The following is an 18,927-nucleotide window of genomic DNA, read 5'->3' on the forward strand; positions in this document are numbered from 1 at the left end:
ATGCTAACCCAGTGTGAGCAGGAGGGTAAAACGTTGGCATTTGGAGTATGTTTTTCCACACTCACCAGACAGTTTCCAAAGGGTCAGAGGGGTAATGGGAAGATATGGTTCAGGAAGTCTCAAATGTTTTACCAGGACACACAAGGTGGTAGTTCACACAGAGGCAGAGGGAGGAACAAAAATGGAAGACTCCACCCCCACAGCAGAGGAGGCCCGCAGAATCAGGGCTGTAGAGAATCTTTAAGTACAACTAAAGAAAATATAAATAATGACAAAAGACCACTGAACTACGTACAGAATTGAATTTTATATAAAATACTTAGTGCCTCGGCTTACACAGCTTACAAAGAGTAAAAATTCACTCAAACTTTACTTAAATACAAAGCAAATAGTAATCAGTTATACAATTAGCTAATCAGTTCAAATTACATACTTCCAGTTGCATTCCTTGTTGAGCCCAAAAGGCTCCAAAATACCATATTTAAGAATAAAATGAGTTTCCTTCTTCAAATGTTGTCTTTCAAGTTAATACATTCCCCTAAACCAACTTCTATTTGTTCTAAAATGCAACCCCTCAAACATTCGGGGTTGGAATTATGTAATAACATAAAGTGACTACCTAAAGGGCTTTCTAGTTTTTTATTCCTTATATCCCTGATATGTTCTTGTAGACGAACCCTAAAACTTCTTTGTCTCCCCTTTGTAGAACATATCACAATCACATTTTAATACATAGACAAGCCCCCTCAGTGTTACAACTATATCCATCCTTAGTATTAAATCTAAAACAATTGATATAAGGAAAATAATTGACTACATATTAACAAATAGAGCATCCGTCACATGGAGTAGTACCATAAGTCCAGACCCTGATTTATACTAACCTCTGGTGGAGAGAAAAATTTTGTACCACCATTTCAAACAAATTTCTAGTTTTTTTGTATGATATATTAAGAAAATTAGGTAGTATTAATTCCAGGGTCTTATCTGTCAACAGCATAGGTCACAAACTGCATACCTGCTTCACAGCTTCCTCAGTTATAGCATTAAAAGTAGCCACAAAATAGACTTCTTTTTGGTTATTCTTATTGTTTGCTTTTCTAACACAAATTTACTTATCCCCTGAATTATTTCGTATAGCCACATAATTATATTCATATCTCATCATTATTTTTTGTTTAGCTTCACTTAACACCTGAGCGTCATAGCCTCTATTAATAAACATTTTCTCAGCTTCTAATGTTTCTTTATTAAATAAGCTGTCCGAACTATATAGTCTATAAATTCTAAGGAATTCATAAGGTAACACCATAACTAGGTGTCTAGGATGGCAGCTACTCTCATATATTAATACATTTCTTTGAATTTTCTATGGAGACTAGTCACAAAACCATATAGGCTTATATCCAAAAAATTCATTTGAGGCCCAAGCTGTATGCCATCAAACTGTAAACCCATTTTGTTAAGCTGTAAATCATTTACAAACTTAACATCTGTTTGACCTCCTTCACATAAAGTTCATCAATAAATCTAAAATATAAAATAACTTGTGACCTATAAAAATAATTGGTATAAATCATCCTCAAATGTGGCCATTACTAAGGTGGCATGCATGGGGGCAAAGGCTGCCCCCATAGCTGTGCCCTGTAATTGGTGAAAAATATCACCATTTTTTTTTAAATATTCTTAAAACAAAAGGACACTAAGTCTATAACAAATGTGACATAGGAGAGTCCCCTAGAAAATAAAACAAAGCTTGGATGCCTATATGATGTTTTATATTGGTATAAAGACTTTTGACATCCAAACATAGCCAAAACATTTTGTTGTTCCAAGTCTTTCCCTTAATTTTACTCAAAAAGTCTTGGCTATCTCTAATATAGGAAGTTGTGCTGATAACATTCTTTTTCAATTATTCATATAATAAGATACTAATATTTTTCCAAAAATGTATTTGTGCAGAGACTATACGTCGACCACTAAGGTTAACAAGGCCTTTGTCACTTGGGTAGACAATCAAATACTGCTATAGAGCTGTTGTCAACATTACATTTCTTTTCCGATCCTTAACCATGAAGTAGCCCAACTGTAGGCCTTTTTTTAACAGAAGCATATATTCTTTAATTGCTTCAAAATATGCAGGTATATCATATTTCTCAAACTTACATGTTAAGTGTGCATAACTCATATCTAAATATTGAGCGTAGTACATAATTACTATCTGGTTTCCCTTATCTGATGGTTTAACCACCAATCTTCTATCATTACCAATCTCTGATAAGGCTAACCACTGCTGCTTAGTTAAATTAAAACACACTCCAGATATATTCACACATTTCCAGTACAATTGTTCCTCCTCAAAATTTAAAGTGGAAATGTATCCTTTTATAGTATTATTCAAAAAAGGGGGAATAAAAATAACTCTTAGCTGAAATACCAACAGTATTGAGCTTACAGTATGCATTAGCATCACCATCAAACAAGTCTTCCTTTGACGAATAACATGAGTGAAACGATTCATTAAGACTATTATCAGGTTCATTCATAACAATCATTATCTTGTTTAAAATAGTGCATTAAATGCAACTTTCTAATAAACGAAAATATTTCACTTAAGTGTATGTATGTAATTAAGTGCATGTAATCTAGGTAGAGCAGTTGGTATAAATTTAAGTCCTAAATGTAACAGACATAACTTCAGCAATATCACAATTTGACAAATTATCTATTTGCAAATCATTAACAATGTTACACCTGTTGGTTCCAACGTTTTATTTTATTATGTTGTCCTTTTCATTCTTAATTCATCTGTTTGCCCCACCTATTGCAGCCCTGTTTTCTGTAGAGAATCTTTCTTTGGGAGACCCTTTCAGCCCTCCTGGAGTGCCTTACTGCTCGCCTCTGGAGGCAGTCGTAGAAAGACTGCCACTGCACCTAGAAACCTGCTGGAAGATGACCAGTGGGTGCAGGACATTATATCCAGGAGTTACATCATTCCCTTCTCACTCCCCAATCCCAAAAACAAATCTCTCCCAGACGTTCCACCCAGTCAGAAGGAGCAAGCAAAGTTAGAAATCAAAAAGTTGTTAGTCATCCAAGAAGTCCCCGCAGACCAGAGCGGATTCAGAACTTACTCAAGATTCTTTTCAGTTCAAAGATAACAGGGGTTTGGAAACCTATTTTGGATCTCGGCAATCTCAACAAATTGGTGAAGCAAACCAAGATGTTTGTGTTTCACTATTGCAGTCATCACACTTGGGTTATCCTGCCAGGGGTAGCCCTCAGTCGTTCTGAATACCAGAGGCTTAGTATTTCTGCATCGGTTGCTGTCGCAGGATTGACGTCAGGTCGACAGTGGTATAAAATCAGGTAGCCGACGCCATTACATAAGTCTTTCTTGCAGAGGAGCCTGAAGCATTAGCAGTTCGCACAAGTGCCGGTCGGCTCCTATCTGAGTTTTCGTTTCCGAATTGAAGTCTTCTAAAGCTAAATACCCCATTGGGGATCCTTTTTTCTTGCTCTAACCAATGTCAGAAAAAGTTAACAATTGTCTTGCCTGTGGAAACCAAATACCACACTGTAACTTCCATTCTTACTGCCTCACCTGTAGGCCCAGACCACGATGTCCCTCGCTGTCGCTTTTGTGCGTTGTTCAACGCCAGAACTTTGTCTTCGGGCCCTTAGGCCCTTATTGTAGCTAGATATTTTCACTGTCAGTCCTCGAATTCCGATATGGCTTTGGTAACCATCTAACTACTGATCTTCCAAAAAAAGGTAAGGATAAAGACAAACAGACTGCACAGGTCCAAAGCTGCCACTTCTGTTAAGCTAGTCGTCAGTTCTCCAGTCCTCAGTGAGGAGGTTTTGCAGCCCCCAATGCCCGCTTCTGTGATTCTTAGGCAGCTACTGAGATGCTCTTGGAGTTCGGTATGCCACGAGACTCTTCTTCGACTAGGGATCCTGTGGATGTCTCTACCTTGGATGGGTCTGGAGCTGCTGAGCAGGCACCGGCTTCTGAGGAAGTACTTCGAACTACCGATACTAGACACAAACTGGCGACTTCTTTCACGTCTTCAGTTCTTTCTAAACTATCGAGTTTCTAAGACACAGGGTACAAACTACTCTCAAAAAAACGACCCAAGCTCAGGCATCTGCTTCCTTGCCTCAATCTTAAATGCTTAAAATGGTGGAAGACCTTATTATGCGTATTTGGGGAAGTCAGGCTACCCCTTCCAAAAGAAAGAGACTTGTCCCCAGTAGTTTTATCTGAACAGGAGTCTGATGACTCTGATGCTTCTGAATATGAAGACGTGCAACCCCTCTCTGCTTATGAGGATTCTGATGCAGCGAAATCCATTCCTTCTGCCCCTCTACCAGAAGATTTTTCATTTGGTGAAACCCTTCATACTTTAAGGGAGCATTTCCAATGGGAATGTCAGGACTATCCGCAGTCAAGAGACTCTGGGAATTCTTAGATTTACCACAGCACAGACATTTAGCCATTCCTCCTGTCCTGGATGTTGATGTTTTTATGGAATCCAGTTTGACTCCTGACACCCTTCCTCCTGCTCCCAGGAAACCTGACAGGTACTGCAGAGTCCGTGATTCTCACAAATTCCTTTTCAAAAATCCTACTGCTGACCCAGAGGTCATCTGTCAAGGACCCAAGGGAATTAAAGCAACCTCAGCTAAGAATCCCACCCCCCTCAGATAGGGATTCCCGAACTTTAGACAGATGGGGTAAAAAAGTATACACCTCTGCTACTCTTGCTATTAGAGCACTAAATTCACTTCCACATGCTGAAATATCAGCTGCATACCATGGAACTCCTCAAACCAAAATATCTTCCTTTCCTGCTTGTGCAGAAAATAAAGAATTACAAGAGCTTGTGCATTCTGCAAGCCAAGTTACTAAGCACACCTTGCAATGTGGCTTTGACGCCCTAGAAGCAACTTGCAGGGCAGCAGTCACTGGTTCTGTCCTTAGAAGGCATGCTTGGCTTAAGGAGCAGACCTTGCCAGACCATATCAAATCAAAATTATTGGATGCACCATTGAACAAAGACTATTTGTTTGGCACCAAGGCAGAAGAGGTCTTAAAGATGGAAGAAAAAGCTAAATCTATGCAGACAAGTTAGACTTTTTACAGGTCCACCCTCTGAGATTCAGTAGGCATTTCCCCTCCAAGCACCAGTCATTTCCAGCCCCCTCCAGGTCAGCTTAGCCCAGACCCAGGGGAAGCAGACCCCCCCAGACAGTAGCCCCAGGGAATGCAGAGATCTAAGCAATGGAGTTCTTCCTCTTCAAAAACAGGGAGTGCTAAGCCCACCCCCTTATGGTAAGAACTCACAATGACTTTACACCTCTGCCCACCTGCTTGTGCACCTAAGTGGAAAACTGTCCTTCCATGCAAACAACTGGGCCTCTGTCAGCAACGACCGATGGTCTTCAAAATAGTGTCCCAGGGATACAAATTTTATTTCCACACTCTGCCAACCCTAAGAGGGTTCCCAGATCTTCCTCAAAACCAGTGGGCAGAGGCCAGAAAGCAGGTCCTTTCCCTGCTCTCCATGAGGCCAATACAACATGTTCCTGCAGACCAGATGAGGCCAAGGCTTTTATTCCAGACTCTTCCTGGTACTCAGAACAGAGGGCACCTGGCACACAGTGCTCGACCTATCCATTCTAAATGGTTTACCTTCATATCGTCGATCACACATGATTGATCGGCCACTTAATTGAACTGTTTAAGTGAAATTAAAGCGCGAAAATGTTTAAATGTCGAAATAATGTCACATTTCAACATTTCCGACCATGCCACACCTCCACACCGGTGCTACCATGGGTCAAAAAGGGGCGAGGTTTTGCCATTCCATTATGTGGAATTCGACATTGGAGACGTTCGCACTTCGGTATTCGCGGAAGCCGTTTCACCCATATTGGGATCGCTGATATAAAGGTAAACCTTCTAAACACCTTTCTGGTGATACCAAAATTCAAAATGCTAACCCTCCAGCAGCTTCTTCCTATGCTTTCCAAGGATGCTTGGTTAGCTACCCTATTCCTAAAAGAGGCCTTCCTGCACATCCCAATCGAGGAATCTTGCAGGAAATATCTATGTTTCAGGGCAGGATCTATGCACTTTCAATTCTATGCACTTTCCTTTGGCTTATCCACTGCTCCCAGAGTTTTCACAAAATGCCTGGCTCCTGCCATTGCTTTTTGCAGGCAAAGAAATCTTCAAATTTACCCCTAGTTAGACTATTGCCTGATTCGGACAGGAAAAGCTGTTACAGCACCTGACCCTTGTGAAGGACCTACTGACTTCCCTGGGGTACATTATCAATGAAAAGAAATCCAGATTAGTCCCCACTCAAAAAATTGTATTCCTAGGAGCAAGCCTGGACACCGCATCCCAGATGGCATTCCTTACTATAGAAAAACAAGCCTGACAGGCTACTTCTGTCAACTAGCCACCAGAATCCAATTATCCGCAAATAAAATCCTGCAAGCTCTAGAGTTCACGGCCTCTTGTGTTCTACTCATTCCATATGCCAGACTGTATAGGAGGAAACTACAATGGTACCTAAAAAGCCTTTGGTGTCAACACACTCAAGACCTGGAAACTGTCATACCAGTGATACCTTGTCTAAGGAAAGATTTTCTTTGGTGGGCAGCAGCATGCCACCACAACAAGGGACTTCCCTTCTCACAACCCCACGCCGCCCAGACCATCACCACAGCTGCATCTGACTGTGACTGGGGTGCACACCTGGACGGCAGATGCATTCAGGGCCATTGGAGCCCAAATCAAATACATCTGCACATCAACCAAAAAGAGATGCTAGCTGTTCAGCACGCCCTGACACCTTTCAGATCCCTACTCTACCTCTGTCTCTACTGATCAAAACGGACAACACCACAGTGATGTGGTATATCAGCAAGCAGGGAAGAACTCACTCTTATCCTCTCTGCAGGCTCGCCATGACCCTTTGGCACACAGCCTCAGCCATGCAACTACACCTGCTAGCACAATTCCTGCCAGGATCCCTAAACTCTCTGGCAGACAACTTAAGCAGAAACCTGCTAGACCCACTCGAATGGCAGCTAGACCACAGAACCTTCACCTTTGTAACCCAGAAAAGGGGCACCCCGAAGGTGGGTCTCTTTGCTTCCTACTCCAATCATCAGCTCAGCAAATTCTGCACCAGGGAACCTCACAGCAAGGCCTGGAAAGTGGATGCTGTATCCTTCCAATGGGTAAACCTCTCGGTCTATGCATTTTCCCCTCTACCACTCACTTCAAGGGTACTGCTCAAAAGAAGGGAGGAAAAACCGAGGGCAGTCCTGATTGCCCCAAACTGGCCACGCCAGCACAGGTACCCACTGCTGCGCAGCCTGTCACCCCTGCCACCATGGCACCTACCTCAGATCACTACACTCCTGACCCAGAAGAATGGAGAATTCCTGCATCCCCAATTGCAGACCCTCAACCTGGCAGTCTGGCTTATTCCCTGACCTCTCCTCAAACTGCCAGCCTAAGCAAACAATTTCTAGATATCTGTGAGGCCAGACACCCCAGCAATAGAAAATCCTATGCTGACAAGTGGAAAAGGTTTTGCACCTGGATCCAGGCTAAGGGAGCTGAAACAGCACAGCACTCCCTACCCCTCATCCTGGACTACCTAGCAGACCTACTACACAGGGTCTTTCCATCTCTTCTATTGAAATTCATGCCTCTGCCATCTGCTCATTTCAGCATAGAGCCACCTCTCTTCTCACACCCTCTCATCAAACAGTTCCTAAGGGGGGCTAATAACTTAAGGCCACCCAGAAGAGCTCCAACCCCAGCTTGGGACCTTAACTTTGTGTTGGAAAAGCTCACCCTACTCCCCCTTTGAACCTGCAGCTTCACCAGAGTTAAAATTCCTCTCTTGGAAAACAGCTTTGCTTCTAGCCATCACTTCAGCTAGAAGAGTTTCAGAGCTACAAGCACTCATGGCTGTAGAGCCTTTAATCATTTTCCATGCTGACAGGGTCTCCCTCAAAACTAACCCCTCCTTCATGCCTAAAGTGGTGTCTAGTGTGGCTCTCAACCAATCCATTCATTTGCCCACCTTTTCCCCTAACCCACAAAATAAAGGGGAAAGGATTCTGCACACTCTAGATGTGCACAGACAGCTCAGATTCTATCTCGATAGGACCAAATCCTTTAGAAAAACTGACCAATTGCTAGTCAACTTTGCAGCAGGGACAGAGGGCAAGGCCATATCCAAACTATCTCCAAATAGCACACTGCATCCATTTCTGCTCCAAACAGCACGGAAAACTGCCCCCAAAGGGGGTCAGGACGCATTCCACCAGGGCAACCTCTACCTCTGCAGCTTTTCTCAGAGGGGTCCCCACTAGGGACATCCTGGAGGCTGCAACTTGGACTTCTGTTCATACCTTCACCAAGCATTACCACCTGCCTATCTTCTCCAAATCCAGGGCAGGCTTTGCCACCGCAGTCTTGCAGGGCACCCTAGCCAGCCCCCAGACTTCTTGACTGCCTCCACCCTTTTTCTTCAGCTTTGGGAATCAACCCAAGTGTGATGACTGCAACAGTGAAACACAAAGTACATAATACAGTTGTGTGTACATTTACCATAAATGTAGATGTTCGAGTGTGTTCACTGCTGCAATCATGGTCCCCCCCCCTCCGTCCCCCTTGTCTCTCTCTCTTCCTCTCTCCTTACAAGGGATTTTTGGCATTTACATTCTACTGGTGGTCTTCCACCATAACCTAGCTCCCTATTTGGGGGCTCCTAACAGTTGGGGCAAGAAAAACTGATGTAATGGCGTCTACTGCTTGATTTTGTATCACTGACGACCTGACGTCAGTCCTTGAGCGACAGCAACAGACTCAGAAATACTAAGCCTGTGGTATTCAGGCCGACTGAGGCTACCCCTGGCAGGATAACTCAAGTGTCATGACTGTAACAGTGAATGCACTTTAACATCTACATTTAAGGTACATGTACACAACTGTACTTTCTCACTTATGTTATAGCTGTGAAGGAACCACCCTTACATCTTGTGTCAAATAAAGGACCCGTTGACTCAGTAGTTGGGAGCCTTCAAGCCCCCATATGTTTGTGACCGTTAGAGCAAGGGAGTGTTGTCTGACAAGAGTGGACAAAGTTCTTCATTTAGTACAGCAAACAGTCCCATAACTCCAGTTCACTGGAACTTCTTGTAGTATAGTTAGCTGTCAGATCTTTTTTGCTGCAGGACTGACTGTTGTACTCCACAGAAGTATATGCCTCTGCTCTTTCAACATACTTTCCTCTTGATTATCCCATCAAGTCATATGCTGGTAGAGTGGTTCTTTGTGTGTCTACATCACTGACATCATCGCTACTTGAAAACTGAAGTAAGGTTTTGCTCATTATTTGGTAATTTGTCTTCTTAAAGCATTGTCTGTACATGCGGTGGATAAACGCTTTGTCCTGACATTGTCCACACCTACCAGTTTAGGACTTTCCACAGGTTGTTTAAATTCCAAACTTCAAATGAGATCTGTCCCATCTGCTTGAATTAGTGGTAGCTTGGGTGGATATAAAACATCCCACAGCAGTAATCAAAAAGTAGAAGTTCCCTGATGCCCTGGTCAAATTTACCCAGTAGTAGAAATACCACATCTGGTCTCCCCTGAAAAGAGGCTATTAGCACATTGGGAATAAGCCACTCAACACTGTATGTGATGGATGGCTGGAGGGAGGGAGGGATAGATAGGTAGGGAACTCCAACTTCAACTTGGAGCTAGTAAATGGGAAGATATTCCTGTTGCACACACTGACATGAAAAAAGTCAGATTTTCCTGCCATAGTGGAAACTGTCACTGCAAGTCCTTTTTCTTGCATCTTCCCTGAGATGTTGACAGTGGAGTCAGGAAGATGAAAGACAGAGTCAGATGTCAACATCCACAGTGCCCTAGCCAAGATGAGATCTGAGGAAAATGCAGTGGCACTTCAGGATACTTTTGTCTTTGTGAATCTTCTCAGTCCACCTGTAGAGAGTGAATTTTTATGGTGTGATCAGGCCAGCCATTAATCATTTTGGTTGGGAAGAAGACTCTACAAAGCTGGCAAGGGTGCACACTTTTGGTGCCTTAGGGTTAGATTGACACTGGAACAGGACTATGCATGACAAGGACATTATTGAGAAGGAAATGATAGGCCTACTTCTGGCCTTGAGAGTATTAAGTAGAGAGTTCAGACAAGGCCCTCTGGGTAGTAACAGACATTACAAATAAGGTATTTGACCATACAGAGTGGGACATACTCCTTTCAGCTGTGCAGACTAGCCATGATTGTGTCGGAAGTGGTCTAGTTAAAAGCCGCATTTGTAGTCTGCCTAGATGCTCCTACTCTAGAATGTGCTTATAACATATTTAGTCTTTGAGTTTGTTACCCTGTTGTATCTCACCTGATTCTACGTAATGGAAATCTGGAACTGGATGAAATTAAGTCCTAGTTAAATTCAATAAAATTGTCACACTGTAGTTAGTTATAGAACTCTGTCTATGACTGCTTCAGGGTATGCTTGAATGTCTTCACTAGTTAGAAAAATTAACCCTGAAGATATTTTTCTTATGGGTGACTTCAGTTGTTGACATGCACCGACAGGCATACACTACCAACAACAAATTTGCCCAGAGATTTCTGGATTTCTCTAATGCAAATACACTTGACCAAATTGTTCCCCTGCCCCAAAGGTTTTCTTCTTGACCTGGGTTACTGTAACAAAGAAGTGATGTGGGAATCTGCTTTGTCTTCCTTTCTTAACCTCAGGTTTAGGGAGTTTTAAAACCTAGAAGAGAAAATACTCAATTTTCTTTGGGAGTGTAGAATTCTTTCTTACCTTTACTGATCGGGAGGATGATCTTAGTCATGCAGATGGTCTGTTACATCTTTTCATTTGCTTTTTATGTCATGGCTTGGAAATTTGTATTTTTATTCTTAAGCAATGTGGATTAAACAGCCATGGCCCTAAAAAGAAAATTATACATAAAGTAGATTTTTGTTGTAATGACTCTAGTTATCCATAAGGTTCATTACCATAGTGTGTGGAATTAACTGTCTTCTGTTCTTTGGACCTTTATCTTTCATTTAAGGTACATTGGCATGCCTGCTCTCCCAAGTCTTTCTTGGATCTTCCCTGTCTGTGCAATTAAAGGGACTTGCCTCCCTTTAGTTCACCTAAAAGTGTTCTTGGTTAAACTTAAACTTTATGCAGAAAAAATTGACCAAGCATTTGCTTAATGTTTGAAATTCATTGCCTGGAAGATTGTGCTGTTTTGGCAAGTTCTTCTTTTTAGAAGGGTTTTGGAGATAGGCACTTCTGTTCAGCGCATTAAACAAGTTTCCATAGAGGATGGTTATCTATTGCTGCTAATCGGTATTGCAGTTGAAGCGACAGTACTATCTTTTCTGTTTTTGTCTTCAGAATATTGGTGTGTATTTCCTGCATGTCATGAATCTTGGAGAGCATTTTATTTTAATCTCTGATCAAATGGGAAGCATGATTTGTTTATATATTTTGTGCAAAATAAAGTACGTACTTGAGCGCACAATTTCTAATTGGATTGAAAATTGTTTTGGCCATTACTGTGACTTCCTGGGGCTGGTTCCTTCAGGGGTGTTTGTGACTTTCTTTTTAGAAGGGAGTCTCATTTCACATGTTTGCAAAATAGCTTGATCTGCAGTACGTGTATTTGTTGAAGCTTGATTGTGTCCATTGCTTGAGGAGGTTTTGCCACTGCTGTCATTCAAGGCATGCTGGGTGGTGCCTCCATCAAACTTCTTTTTGCATTCTTCTGTTCTGACAAAAATGTAAAGATTGTAGTGAAGATCTGAATGGCTGTGGTAACATGGTACAAAATTAAGGAGTTCTTGCCATAGCAGTACAAGTATGGACAATTATGTAGAACTCTGGCTGTGCAGGTTCAGAATACCAAGTGATGTCATTGCGTAAGACCTCGTGCTGTGTTATCAGTGGCTCCTGTGCTGTCCTGCATTGCTGTTGCAGCTGCAGTTTTTCTTGCTTCTGCAATGAAAGCGAACTGTTATAGCATTTTTATAGGTTCATAGGTTCATACTAGGCTATCTGCCCTGGGGCAATTATAAGCCTAGCCCGATTCTGTATGGCTTACGCCACCCCTTGATTTGAGTATACTGTGCCCTTTTTAAGGTTTAGTTTACTGTGCCTCTGTCTAATAGTGACACGGGAGTAATCCCTGGGACAAACCTATGATCCCCCATCCACCTATCGAGATTCTTCTTGAAGAGATTCAGTGAGGTGCTCTGCCTCACATGAACTGGAATTCTATTCCAGAGCGAAGGAAGCCTCTGGGTTATGAACCTGTCCCTCCAGCAAGTTCTATTTATTTCTGTGCTGAGGTTCAAGTCCCTCGAGCGTGTGGCTCTAAGGGATTTAGATTTACTGAGGTGGAGCATGTCCATCAATTCTGGATTTGACATAGCTTTGTATGTCAGGCATAGATCGCCTCGAAGAAGGCGGTATGCAACTGAGTAGAGCTGGAGTTTTTTTAACCGAGCAGCATATGGCATCTGTTTGAGACCCTTGATCCTCTTGGTGAGATACCTTTGGGGTCTTTCTAATTGCTGCAGGTGTCGGGTAAGGTACATCCCAAAGGCATTGTATTCTATGATGGGCCTGATGAGGGATGAATAAAGGGGCACGATTACCTCTCTTGATCTTGATGTGAAACCCTTCGTGATGAGGTGGGCTATGTAGAAGGTCTTTCTAACCACTTTGGCAATGTGGTTTTCAAAGGAGAGATTGCTATCAACTTGGGTCCCCAGGTCCCTAATAACTTTCTCTGTACTTAATGGGTTTCCGCCTATGTGGTAATTTGTGAGCACATTGTTTTTGCCAAAGGGTATGACTATACATTTTTTGGCATTTAGCTTTAAACCATGGTGCTGGCACCAGTTATCTGTCTCTGAGACCTTTTTGAAGGATGTTTGTGTCAGCTGGAGAGTCTATTATGGCGCCCAGTTTGCAGTCGTCTGCGAACTTGGTGAGCCATAGTCCTCCCACGTTTGCCTGTACCTCGGAAAAGTATATACCGAACAAAAGTGGTCCCATGTCAGAACCCTGTGGGACGCCACTTGTGACCAGTTTCGAGTCTGACATGGCTCCAGCAACTCTCACTCTGTGGGTTCTGTCTTTGAGCCAGTTTGCGACCCATCTTGTGACATAGGGGTTTATATTTAAGCTGGATAGCTTATCTATGATGCCCGAGTGGGGTATTGTGTCAAATGCCTTTGCAAGGTCCAGATAGGCTGTGTGGACTAACTTCCTTTCATCTATGGCTTTGGTGACTGTTTCGAAGAAGTCAACCAGGTTCAAAAGGCAGGAACTGCCCTTGACAAAGCCGAACTGGGTAGGATCTAGTGTCTGTAGGTCCCCAATGTCTTTGTTTATGAGCTCCATGATGATCCTCTCCATAGCCTTGCAGACTAAGCTAGTCAGGCTTATGGGGGCGATAATTTCCAGGGTCCGTAGAGGCTCCACCTTTGTGGAGTGGGACCACTGTTGCTGTACGCCATTCTGTGGGCACATATCCTGTAGTGAGGCTGAGATTGTATAGCTGTTTTATTTGAGGGATTAGTTACTCTTGGAGTTCATGTAGGACGCAACCTGGGACGCCATCTGGTCCCATGGAAGCAGTGTTTTTTGCTTTGGAGAGGGCAGCCTTCACCTGAGCATCGGAGATGTTTGGGAGGCAGCCCTCTGCTGGGCTACATACTTGCTCTTTTGGGGGGGGGGGGGGAGAAGTTTGCACTGAATCTGTCTGCTAGGATATTGGCGATGTCTGTGGGTTCAGTGTATTTTTTGTCATTTAGAATCAACTCAGAACAAGTCTGGGAGTTGCATCCCAGGTTCCTAACATAACTGAAAAAAGTAGGGAAAACAACAAGCTCATTCATAAATTCCATTCTTAAAGGGAGCAACTGCCACATTAACTCTTAAGAACGAACAAGTAGCAGCCCCTCTTCTTACAAAGTGAATTGACCAAAACACATCAGAATTTTACAGCGGATTCTATTGCACATTAGCACTGAAGCATACATACAATATCCTCTCCTTTCTGCCATTCTTTTTTTTTTGTAGTCTGCTGTCATCCTTTGTATGTATGGGAAATTTGTCGGATGCTTAACATGATGACATTGCAGCCGTTGTAAGCCTTATTTGCAGTTGCAAGCTTTGTTGCATAAATTCTTTAAGGGCTATTGAGATACTTTATGGTAATTCTGTCTGTGCAATATGTATGCTGTGTGATGAATTTCTCTGGCATAGTATTGTCACTGTCCTTGCATGGCTGTCAGTTCCTGAGCAAAGCAAGTTTGTGAGACACTTGCAGGAGTTGGTTTCAGAGACTGCTGAGTATAACGCTGTTTGGTGGACTAAGACTGGTTGTTATAAAAATTTTCCCTTTGGTCCTGGAAATTTTATTTACTACACACCCCTTCATATTGACATGAGTGACACTACAGCTAGTCAATCATGATGTACAGTGTATTGCCTAGGAAAAACTGACCAAGTGCTGCCCTTTTAAGTGGAGCAGTTCCCAAATGATCAAGTGTAGTGAAAACCTAGACTGACCATTATCGTAGGATTACAAATCCGTTTATCTCGTACAACTGTATTTTCCTGAAATTTGTACTCCCGCTTGCTTGCTATACCTGTTTTATTAGAAAATGCTATGTTGCCTTTTAAAATGTTAGACATTGTGTTAAAATTGCTTTTTCATTTTTCACTTGTATAGGTGGGAGCAAAGAGTTGACCAGCATGGCCGTGTATATTATGTTGATCATGTAGAGAAGAGAACAACATGGGACAGACCAGAGCCACTTCCTCAAGGGTAAGTTTGTAAACAACTATGCAGACTTTGACTCCTAACACTTAAGTGTTGCTGAGCTTTAAGAGATCTGTGTTGAGGTGCAAATTCTTCTGACTGCTATAACTATTGCTTTGTTTTATTAGTTTTGAGACGTAAAATGAGGTCCCTTACTTAGCATATTAGTTCTGTCATAAACTGTGCTAGATTATTTACATGTTGAGTTGAGCTTGGCCCCTGCATAAAATGTTACCACATTGTCAGCATTTCTTTAGAGAGACCATATGTATTAATAGTAGATGTTAGGTTGCAGATTAGAGAGAGCTTCTACAGAGCAGTTCAAACCCTTAGTATATTTACCTCCATCTCAGGTTATTACTCAGTTGATCGAGAAGGGCATTTTGAGGTGTTTGTGGAGTGAGACTGGGTGTGTATTTCAGGTTACTCATCCAGGTCCCTCTTGAAGAGGATAAGGCAACTATGCTGAATATGAAGAGGGAATTTATTCCAGACTACAGGAAAGTTGGTCTTTAATATAGGAGTTTACCATGTTGTTGGGCTTGCAAGCATGTAGGGCACCTAAAACAGGGTTGTTTGAGGGCCTTGTAGTGGTCACACCTGTTGAGTCTGTATGAGATAGAGAAGAGATACGGAGCTTTAAGGTGATGTTCATATATAATGGAAGTCAAGTCCTTGATTTTTCTGTGTCAGGAAGTGCTGGGGTATTTCGGGTTGGCTCATACGTCTGGATAGGTATGTGCCAAATGGAGCATTTTATTCAGTTATTGGTGTAGTAAGGGAAACCTAGAGAGGTATGATAATATCTTTGGACTTGTAGGAAATACACTTCATAGCTAACTAGAAAGATTTTTTTTTAACCTTGGCAACAAGGTGGTCAGAGGCGAGCCCATTCTCAACAAATGTGCTCAGGTCTCTGACAGCTATGTCTGCTTGACAAGGTACTATAATATGGTAGTAGCAAGGGTGCTTCTGTTTTCAAGGAATATGTTAAATTATTGGGCATTTAGGTTGACACCTCAGTCTTGGCACCATTTTTTGTGCCCTGTATTAGGAGAATCTGGTAATCCCGAATGGAATTAGTGGTAGATTATGGCTTCAAGTTTACAATCGGCAGCAAACATTGTTAGCAAAACGTTTTTGGAAAGTTTTTATATCAGAGAAGTAAATACCAGACAGAAAAGGCCCTAGTACAAAGTGGTAGAGACATCACTGGTAGCAAAGTTTTTTTAGGAGATGTGTTCCCCCTGTCTTAATTTTCTTGGTTCTGTCCATGAGCCGCTTTATCCATTGAGTAACATAAAGGTTTACATTTTGTTTTGTAAGTTAATCTGTGATGACCGAGTGAGGAATAGTGCCAGAAGCTTTAGGTAGGTTAAGGTAAGCTTGGCCTCCTCCGATGCCACAGGGATGACTTCTAGCTACAGGCCCCCAACTTGGACTCAAGATTCCCTCTTCATGTATTTGGACCTCTTCGAATCTACCAAGATTCAACCCTTTACCCTGATCCTGGGTGACTTTAACTATCCAACCATAGATTGGAAGAACTACTCATACCAAAACACAAATGCCCAGAGATTTTGATTTCATCAATGTAAATGCCTTGGACCAGCTGGTTGACACCCCAACAAGAGGTGAAAATATCTTGGACTTGATATTAACCAACATGAGTAACCACTGCAACATCCCTACAGTGTCAACCTCTCTGGTGAGATCCAACCACAAAGCGGTCACTTTCGAAGTCAGCATCTACTTCAACTCCCCCACCCCCCAGCTAGGATCAAACAAAAAAAAAAATCTCCAAAGCTGATTACAACCTCCTGAGAGAAGGTATAAACAGCTTAACCCCCCCCCCCCCCGCAATAGGAGCTGGCACAAATGTCCAAACCTACACCAAAGTAGTATATGAGCATTTATATAGTTGCATGGAATCAGGAATACCTAATAGGACAAAATCATTCTCCTCAAGGAAGTGTAAACCTGTCTGGTGGACATTTGCAATAAATAAACTCTATAATAAAAGGAAAATGCTGCCCAGGACCAAGAAGGAGCAGGTGCTTAATTGGAAGCAATCTCACCTTGGCCTGAACAAGCAAATAAGAGCACTAGTGAAATCCTCCAGAGCAAACTTAGTCCAGACTGGCCACATCTACTAAAGACGATCGTAAGGCCTTCTTCACATATGTCTGCAATCTCAAAGGAAGCACTCAGATCTGCTCAGAACTAGTGGTCAACATGTCAATAAATCAGGACAAACAGCACCTGCCCCTATCCTCTTATCCCTATGGAGCAAGTTATCACTGCCCTTTCAAAGGCAAAAAATACAGCCTCCATGGGACCCAATAACATTGCATGAACTCAGGCAGGCACTTGCAGCACCATTAGGCACCCTATTCAAAGCCTGGGTTACTGGCTTTGTCCCAGCAGAGAAGACTGCCACTGTCATCCCTTTGCACAAAGGTGGAGCGCCCAATGATCCAGGAAATTAAAGAAGCATCAGCCTAACTAACCTGATCTGCAAGGCCATGGTATGGATTATCGTGGACCTCATTAACAAGGACATTGGCAACCTCCAAACACACGATCCCACACAGGTGGATTTCATCAAGGGGAAATCATGCCTGTTAAACTTGATCGACTTCTATGAGACAGTCCCCATAGCCATGGACGAGGGGAGGACTGTGTACACCGCCTACCTTGACCTGGCCAAAGCCTTTGATATTATTCCCCACTCGAGTATAATAAACTCTCTCAATTAGGCATCAATCTGTATGTTAACAGATGGTTAGCAAACTGGTTCACTGATGGAACCCACCTAGACAAAATAGGGGAAACCACCTCAAGCAGTAGACAGGTAACGAGCAGCATACCCCAGGGATCGGTCTTCAGGCCTCTGTTTTGGATATACTTTTCTGAGCTGCAGACTAATACCAGTGGGCTATGGCTGACTAAGGTTGCAGATGACTGCAAGCTGGGCGCGGTCATAAATTTCCCTACAAATGACTGGTGCCAGAAAATGCATCATCATCCCCTTGGGGAGAGCGATGTTCCCCACAAATTATCACATTGCGCAATCAGTCACGAGGGACTTGGTCATCCAGCTTGATAGTAACCTGACTTTTGACCACCATATTGCCTCCATTGTACGGATGGCTTTATACATGATGGTCCACCTCATTAGGAAGGGTATCTCATCTAGGGACAAGGTCATAACATCCCCTCTTGCCTTTCCTTATAAGGCCCATTATTGAGTTCAACTCCCCTTTCGGCATGTATCTCACAAAGCACATGACTCGGCTGGAGAGACCACAGAGGATGTTCATCGTGTTTCACTGTTGCAGTCATGACTGTAGGGTTCTCCCCTGCTGGCAGGCAGCCCTCAGTCGGCCAGAATCCCAAAGTCTGGGTCCGGCGTTGGCTGTTCAACCATGCTCCCTGGCGTCAGAGCGCCAGGAGTATAAAGCTGACAGCCGACGCCATCTTCTCCAGTCTTTCTTGCCGTGCGGTGATAGCAGTTCGCAAGTGCTGGTCGGCTGACTTCTGACGATTTTTTCTGATCTACTTCGGTCCGAAGATTTTCTTCTCCACTCAAAGCTAAGTACCCCGTTGGGGAAACTTTTTTCTTGCTCCACTCCGATGTCAGAAAAAGTTAATAATTGTATTTCATGTGGGAAGCAAATACCTCATAAGGATTTTCATTCTTACTGTATTCCTTGCTTAGGCCCTGACCACGACGTAGCTAGTTATCGGTTTTGTGCTAGATTCAATCAACGTACAATTAAGCGAAGGTGCGATTTTCTTTTCATTACTTGGCGCTTTAACTACAAAATGTCGTCGGATACGGTTCCGGCTACCGGAGTTCACAAACGTCGCAAGGATAAAGACAGGCCTCCGAGGTCCAAATCTGATGATAAAAACCGCCCCCCGGGGGGGGAGGGGGCCCCCCCGGGGGGTTTCAAAGGGGGGTTCCCCCCCCGTTTCCCCGTCCAGGGGGGGGG

General features: G+C 43.0%; 1 protein-coding gene across 4 annotated transcripts in view; it reads left to right on the forward strand.

The window, feature by feature from the left end:
• The window catches only part of ITCH (itchy E3 ubiquitin protein ligase), a 2,580,358-nt gene that overhangs the window by 684,400 nt on the left and 1,877,031 nt on the right, over positions 1 to 18,927 (forward strand). For all 4 annotated transcript variants that reach the window (XM_044090275.1, XM_044090277.1, XM_044090278.1 and 1 more), the window contains exon 9: positions 14,840 to 14,935. In XM_044090275.1, the coding sequence (XP_043946210.1) occupies positions 14,840 to 14,935 (96 nt within the window). The remainder of the gene's footprint in view (positions 1 to 14,839; positions 14,936 to 18,927) is intronic.

The sequence above is a fragment of the Protopterus annectens genome, chromosome 12.part0 (assembly GCF_019279795.1).
Source record: "Protopterus annectens isolate FY-2018-M chromosome 12.part0, PAN1.0, whole genome shotgun sequence".
NCBI lineage: Eukaryota > Metazoa > Chordata > Ceratodontiformes > Protopteridae > Protopterus > Protopterus annectens.